Raw genomic sequence first — 7,757 nt, 5'->3', positions numbered from 1 at the left:
CCGGCAAGGATGTGGCCATCACCTGGCCTACCACACTACACTCAGAGGGAGGACCAAGAGCAGGGTGGGGGCTCCCCCGGGGCGGGACTAGGGAGGGGGCGGGGCCTCCTGTCGGGGGTTCCCGACAGGGGCGGGTCCCAGGCCGGGCCGGGCCGGGGCGGGGCCTCCCCGGGGCGGGCCTGGGGAGGAGGCGTGGCCTCCTCTTGAGGCCTCCCGCCGGGGCGAGGCCTCCTGATAGGGGCGGGCCCCGGCCCGGGGAGGGGCGGGGCCTCCTGTCGGGGTGGGTGGGACAAGCAGTGCTGCCGGAACTAGGCAGCCACTGAGAGTGCTCGGGCACCGCTGGATCCTGGCGCCGGCCGGACGGTGAGTGTCGCTGGTCATGAGTGCGGCGGGAGCTCGGCCCCTGGGACTCATCACCTGGCTCTGGAGCTTCCCTGGTCTCCCTGGTCCCGAGGTTGGGGAGCCACTGGCGGGCTGTGCCTGTAAGGGGGTGGGGAGGGGTAGGGCAAGGGCAGACTCGGAGGTGTACGGGAGGGTGTGGCCGGGCCTGTGGGACGCGAGGCCTTCGCCCCTGAGAAAGGAGACTCGTCTTCAGGCGTCAGAGAGGGCCGCTCCCACTCCCGGGGCTTTCCCTCTCTGCCAGCCTCAGTTTCCCCATCTTCACCCGCGGTAGGTGAGAGACTGCCCGGATGACCTGCCCTGTAAGGCTTGGGGAGTCTCCGGCCTCATCTGCTGCTCTGGGGCGTGAGAGCCGGGTTCAAGTTCGATCCCCGCCGGCCCACTGCCAGCCCAGAAGCCTGTCCTGAGGCCTGCTGGCCCTCTCCTTGGCTTGGCAAGTCGGTGGAGTGGCGTCTGGTCCTCGCCTGTGACACAGCAAACTACCACAGTCCATGTGCCCCCCCTCCCCCCACTGCCCACGGACCCCATGGTGGCCTTCCCGCTCACGGGCTCCTCTGTGCCCCAAGATTCTGCCTCTCCACACTCCAGCCGCCTCCCCGAGCTAGGGAAGGAAATCCCACCCTTTCATTCTCTCAAGTCATCTTTAGGTCCTGGATGGTACTCAGGAGAGAGCATCCGAAAAGTCAGACTTGCTCCTTGCCCTCAGGGTGGGCGTAGAGTCCAGAAAATAACCCTTGGCAATGGCATGCAAGAATACATGGCTTCTGGGTGGAGGAGAATAAAGCAGGGGAAGGGCCCAGGGTGCTGGGGCTGGGGGCTTCCATTATATAGTGACTTCAAGAAGGCCTCTCACAGACAGCACCTGAGCGAAGTCTTAAGAAGATGAGGGCAAGTCATGTGATTATTGGGGGGGGGGCGGTAACAAGAGAATGCTCACGGAGCAAAGAGACTATGCAAAGGCTCTGGGGCAGAAGCAGGATGGTGGCTGGGGCGAGAGACAGGCAGGCCCGGCTTGTCCTCACAACAAAGATGAGGCCAGGGTGGCAGAGCAGGATGGTGAAGAGTGGGTGGGGATTGGGAAGACTGGATGGGGAGAAGGGGGTGTGGGGAGGGAGGGTCCCCCAGTCCAGGATTTGGTTTCCACTCAGTAATATGGGAGCCAAGAGAACACAGCAGTGGAGTCCTCAGGAGTCTCCCACAAGAGGGTGGAGCAGGCTTTTCAAGCTGAGGGGTTGACAACAGACCCAAAAGGGAGAAGGCAGCAGAGAGGACCAGAGGGGCTGCTGCTGTCATTTTAGGGAGAGACTGTGGCACTTGCTTCATGGCATAGAGGGGTGGAGGGAGAGCAACATCCAAGCTTTTGGATCTGGGATGTCAACAAGGCTTGGGGAGAGTCATTGGCTCTGAGGGTTTTGGCCAGAGCACCTAGAAGTTTGGGGCTGCCATTGGCTGGAGGAGTTTGGGGGAAGATCAGGAGTTCTGCTCTGCGCTCATTTGCTTTCAGATGCCCCATGGTCACCACAGTTCAGCGACATCCAGTAGACAATGGGGAGATGTTTCTGTGGGGCCAGAGCTGGCAGTGAAGTTTGGGCATTGTCATGGTGTAGCTGGGGTTTCGTGCTAGGTAGGCTCACTCAGGAGAATAAGTGATGGAGAGAGAAGAGGAGAAGAGAAGGGATGGGAGGGGAGAGAAGAGGAGAGGAGATGGGAAGGGACAGGAGAGGGGGAAAGAGAGTAGGGAAGAGGAAAGGAGGGGAGAAAAGAGGTGGACAGGAGGGAGATCATCCAGGTCTGGGGGCTGCAGGCACAGAGGGAGCCCAGGATGAGATTGGGGAGGAATGGAAGAAGGGTGTTCTGGCTGAGGAGAGGGAAATGCTCGGGGGGGGGGGGGAATGGGGGAAGAAGAGAAGGAAGGAGAAGAGTTACAACAAATGTCTTTGATGGAGTCAGCAGGGGAGAACTGAGGATTGAGCTCAGAGAGGTGCTGGTGATTTTGAGCAGTCTGGGACCCCAGTTGGAAGGAAAGTGGGGAGGCCTTTGGCTCCACACCCATGGGACAGCAGACAAGGGGAGAAATGGGATCTGAGCTGACAAGGTGGGCCTAGAGAGGGCTTTGCCCTTCCCTTGGGGGAACGGTCTCCCCACGGGCAGCTTAGAGCCAGGGAGGACAGGTGGAGCCATTGCCCTGAGAGGCCCAGCCCAGGCTAGGACCAGGAAGCTCAGCAGTCCACAGGGGCTGGGGCTGAGACCTCAGTGCTGAGCCCAGTCCCTGGCCAGGGGCTGCAGGAAGCCAGCCTGGCCACCATCTTGATCACCGGAAGCAAGGAGGTGTCAGTGCCCAGCTGTGGACTGGGAATGGCGCTGTGGAGAGGGCTTGGGGGTCACCCCCTAAATCTGCTTTAGCAAGAGGGTACCCCTGTTTTTGCTTGGGCTTCACTTCAGGGAGAACAATAATGACCCCAAAGTCATAAAAATTGGAGTAGAGAAGAAAAGGCAATGAAACTAAACAAGGATGTGTGTGTGTGTATGTGTGTGTGTGTGTGTGTGTGTCTTGCACTATCCCTGAGCATTTTTTTTTTCTCTCAAGGCTGGTGCTCTACCATTTGACTCATAGCTCCACTTCTGGCTTTTTGTTGGTTCATTGGAGATAAGGATCTCATGGACTTTCCTGCTCAGGCTGGCTTTGAACCCTGATCATCAAGTCTCAGCCTTCTGACTACCTAGGATTACAGATATGAGCCACCAGCGCTCTCTTAGACTAATGTATTTAATCTGAAGAGGGGAAGAATGCCTAGTAAGGTCATCCAAGAGCTACCTTTTGGGATGATTCTTTTTTTACTAATAGGTGATAACAGACCATTGATTTGTTTTTGGTTTCCCCCACCCTCCTAATTTTAAATGAAGCAGGATAATAGTGAAGACAGCATGAAGGCCAGATCTTACTTTTCAGGTGTTTAAATGAGATAAAGTGATGCTAAGAGATGGAAGCTGGCCAACTTGGTCCATGAGGACAGATAATGCTTGTTCTGAAGTTTCTAGAAATCTTGTATGGCTGGGGCTTTCCAGCTACTGGGTGGGAGGACAGAGCACCAGGCCTCATGGCTTGGGCCTGTCCCTCTCTGTTCCCACAGGATCCTCATGTCAACAGCTAGGGTGTGTGTGTGTGTGTGTGTGTGTGTGTGTGTGTGTGTGTGTGTGTATGTGTCCAGGTGTCTGGCTGGAGCATTGGCCATCACCTGGGTATGTGTGGGAAAGACCCCTGCTTGTGTCTCCTTGAGGACGAGCACATTTTGGAGCAAAGGGGAGGAGCCATGTCGCCAGCGTCTGCACCTGGATGACTTAGGCTTTGGAGTTATTGCATTCTGGCCGGTTGGCAAACTGGCAAGCTCTGGCTTCTGGGCCCATCCTTTTGGGATTTCCCTAAGGTAGAGCTGTGACAAATTCAGAATGGCCAGGCCAGTGCCTCTGGGCTTTGGCCTCCCTATTGAAGACTCCCCCGTAGAAGGCCCTGGTGGCTTCCCAGCTCTCTGGGGCAGGTGGGCCAGCCTCTTCCAGGAGAAGGAAGCAGAAAATGCCCCTGCCTGGGATTCTGTAGGTAAGGGGCACTGCACGGTCACCTCTGTCTCACTCCAGCCTTCTTTACTTCCTAGCTGTGTACACACATGCTCATCAGGCCTGGGGCCCAGGCTGGCTCTTTTGGGGCATTTTCAGAGGGTAGGTGGTTATTTCTCCAGGACTTAGGGGTTTGGGCTTAGGCTGCCCTTGTTCTCCCCATCACCCTACCAGGGAAGAAGCTGCTGGGCCAGGGAGCATTCTTGTAGTACCCAGTCTCCAGTGCCCTCTGCATTGGGGCCAGCTTCAGAGTTCACCTTGCTGCCCCAGTTTCCCCCTCTGGCCAGAACTTGCTTGGTATCATTCTGACTTGTAGATTTCTCCTTTTGTTCCCTTGGGCTGTCTGAGGATGGTCACAGGGTGTTCCAGCCCCTGATCTCCCTTTGTAGGTTGGGATTCAGGAACATTCCATGGATCTTGGGTGTGACTTGTGTAGGCAAAGGTAGGATGAGGACTCGGGCTGCTCCATGGAGAAAGACAAAGACATCCCACAGAAAAGATGAATGCTCCAGGTCACTTGGCATCTGCTGTGGATGTCTGGGAATGTCCCCGGTGAATTAGAGGAAGCCATCGCCCATCTTCTGACTCAGTGCCAGTCCTTTTTACTTTAGTTTGCTCTGGGCACAGCACAGGCCCTGGTCCCCAGACCCTGTGACAATCACAAACAGACCTGCTGAGATTTCCTGTGTACGTGGGGACCCTCCCAGGATCTGAAACTCTGGGAGGTCATCTCCTGGTCATGTCCCAGCATCTAGAGTCTGGGGTGGAGCCCACAGCCTGTCCCTGATGACAGTGGCAAGGTGTGGACATTGTGGTGGACGCTGTGTGTGGGAGGAAGTGAGGGCCTCAGGGCAGGTGTGGGTGGGTGCTGACAGAACAATGCCAGCAGACTCTAAAATGGCATTGTATGTGCCATTATCTGCCACCTCCTCTGGGGTGGGGTCTTTACTGCAAGAAAGATTCTATGCAATAGAGCTTCCCTGTTGGGCACATGCACATGAGGGCACACGCTCCACAAGGAGCCCAGGCAAATGGCACTTAAAGACATCCTGGGGTCACATTGCTTGTACTCAGATTCCGGCTCTGCCACCCCAGGATGTGGCAAACTGTACAAGTACCTTCCCATGGGCCTCAAGTTTCTTCTTCTGTACAATGGGGCCAGTCATAGCACCCACATCTCAGAGTCTGGAAGGTAAGTGACTTCACATAGGAAAGCCCCTGGGACTATGCCTGGCAGGTCACCGGGGCTTCATGGCTATCAGCCATTACTGAAACTGAGTGGGACAGAGCCACCACACTGCTGTGGAGAATGAATGGCTGGGCTGGAGTCCTTGGTAGCTCTTGTGCCTCCTGTTGGCCCTCGCTTTTCCAAACCTCCTCCTCTTCCTTTTCCTCCTCCTCCCCTTCCTTCCTTCCTTCTTTCTTCTCTTTGTAGCAGTACTGTGGTTTGTAATCAGGGCCTGGGCACTCTTGCGTGGCCTTTTCACTCAAGTGTGGTACCCTACTATTTGAGTCATGCCTCGACTTCTGGCTTTTTGCCAGAAGTCTCGTGGCACTGGATGCTGGTGGCTCATGCCTTTAATCCTAGCTTCTCAGGAGGCTGAAATCAGAGGATCAAGGTTCAAGGCCAGCCTGGGCAGGAAAGTCTGTGAGACTTTGATCTCCAACTACCACAAAAGCCAGAAGCAGAGCTGAGGCTCAAGTGTTAAAGCACTAGTCTTGAACAACAAAGCTCAGGGACAGCACCCAGGCCCTGAGTTCAAGCCCTAGGACTTGACACACATAAAACAAAAAAGCACTTAATACACTTTTCTGCTTGGGCTAGCATTGAACCATGATCATCAGATCTCAGTCTTCTGAGCAGCTAGCTTTATAGGTATAAGCCACCAGCACCTGGCCAAACTTGTTAAAGCAGAGACCCAGGGGACTTGATATAACATTTGGTCGCTTCAAACCCTGAGGGAAAGATCTTGAGGCAGTTCCTGTCCTTCTCTAGGCCTAAGTTTATGTGTCTGCACACTTGGCAGCTTGGGCTGGATAGGCTTGAGTAGACATCAATGATGTGATTTCTCTTTCAGGTTGTGATATGTGCTCCCGGGAAGAGTTCCAAGCACAGAGAAGCCAGCTGGTGGCGCTGTTGGTCTCAGGGTCCCTGGAGGGCTTTGAGTGCATCCTGGACTGGCTGTTGTCCTGGGAAGTGCTCTCCTGGGAGGATTATGAAGGTCTCCGCCTCTTGGGCCAACCTCTCTCCCACTCAGCCAGGTGCCTGCTGGACATGATCTGGAGCAAGGGTGCTTGGGCCTGTGAGAAGCTCATCACTGCTATCCAGGAGGCACAGGCCAGCAGCCACAGCCCCAAGGTACATGCCTGCTGGAACCCCCATTCAAGACAGCCAACCCAAGACCTGCAGAGTCACCGGCCAGCCGTGGTCAGGAAACTCTATGGCCACGTGGAAGCGGTGCTGGACCTGGCACAGGAACGGGGTTTCCTCAGCCAGTACGAGTGTGATGAAATCAGGCTGCCAATCTTTACGTCATCCCAGAGGGTAAGACCCTCCAGTTCGGTCAGCAGAATTCCCAGGAAATGGGTGCTTAGTCACTAAGACTGTGGTCTGGGGAAGTCCCACAGGGGCTTCCTGATCTGTGCAGGGTTCCCTAGAAACCATCAGTCAGAGAGGCCAGGGTTGTTTTGGGTTCCTGGTGTATTGGACCTGTGTGGGATAGAGGCTGAGTGTGGCTGCCCAGGGCTGGGACTCTGCAGCCAGAGTGACGGATGTGTGACTTCAGCCTTCTCTATAGAGCTTCACCATCCTGGCCCTCCCGTCTCAGTCTCCTCACCTGCAAAACCCTGGCAGTAGTCACACAGGGTGTATCCTGAGAGGTTTGGGAGGGAACTCCCTGGGAACATCACCCCTGGTGGCTGTCATTTCTGCATGGAGTGAGCAATGTTCTCTCTTTGTACATTTTGATTGTACAAATAAGATGGTGGTGTTTTATTTTATTTGGGTACTTATTCTCACTATCCTCATTTGTTTAAGAATGGTGCTCTACCACCTAAACCACAGCTCTGCTTCTGGCTTTTTGCTGGCTAGTTGGAGATAAGAATCTCTATGATTTGTCTGCCTGGTCTGGCTTTGAACCACAGTCCTCCAGAGCTTAAGCCTCCTGAGCAGTTAGGATTACAGGCATGAGCCACAGGCACCTGGCTGATGGTTATGTTTTAAATAAACAGCTCAACAGAGTATAGCATTTCATTATATTAAATCTGTACTGAAATATATAGCACACTGAATTCAAATATAGTTGAAATGAATACCTAGGGGTTGGTTCTGATATAAAAGTTTATTAGATGAGTTATTCAGAGTTGGAATAAGCCCACACTTGAAAATGCAATGGTTCCACAGAGACCACAGGAGTGGAAAAGTGTCTGTTGGGTATGTTTGAAATTCCATTTTATTTTCCTTTGCACAGTGCTTCTTAGGCAGATGGAAACAGTCACTGTGTTCCACTTTGTAGATTGGGAAATGCAGAAGCAGAGAAGTCATCAGATGGATAGGCCTGGTGTTGCCCCCGCAGCCTTGGCTCATTCACTCTTCATTCACTTATTCATTCATTCATGCCCCCAAAGTCTATTAGGTGTGCTCAAAGTGCTCTGCCTATGATGTGTACTCAGTAAATACTTATTGATACAATAAATGAAGATTATCAAATGAATTATGGTGATATTGGAAGGGTAGGATGGGCTGA

General features: G+C 54.1%; 1 protein-coding gene across 4 annotated transcripts in view; it reads left to right on the top strand.

Moving 5' to 3' along the window:
* Positions 1-338: 338 nt before the first annotated feature.
* Positions 339-7,757, top strand: part of Nod2 (nucleotide binding oligomerization domain containing 2) — a 36,987-nt gene continuing 29,568 nt past the window's right edge. For all 4 annotated transcript variants that reach the window (XM_048355626.1, XM_048355627.1, XM_048355628.1 and 1 more), the window contains exons 1-2: positions 339-363; positions 6,090-6,556. In XM_048355626.1, coding sequence (XP_048211583.1) covers positions 6,098-6,556 — 459 coding nt within the window. In that variant the 5' untranslated portion in view covers positions 339-363; positions 6,090-6,097. The remainder of the gene's footprint in view (positions 364-6,089; positions 6,557-7,757) is intronic.

Source organism: Perognathus longimembris, chromosome 10 (genome assembly GCF_023159225.1).
Source record: "Perognathus longimembris pacificus isolate PPM17 chromosome 10, ASM2315922v1, whole genome shotgun sequence".
Lineage (NCBI taxonomy): Eukaryota > Metazoa > Chordata > Mammalia > Rodentia > Heteromyidae > Perognathus > Perognathus longimembris.
This window is presented reverse-complemented; position numbering and strand designations above follow the sequence as displayed.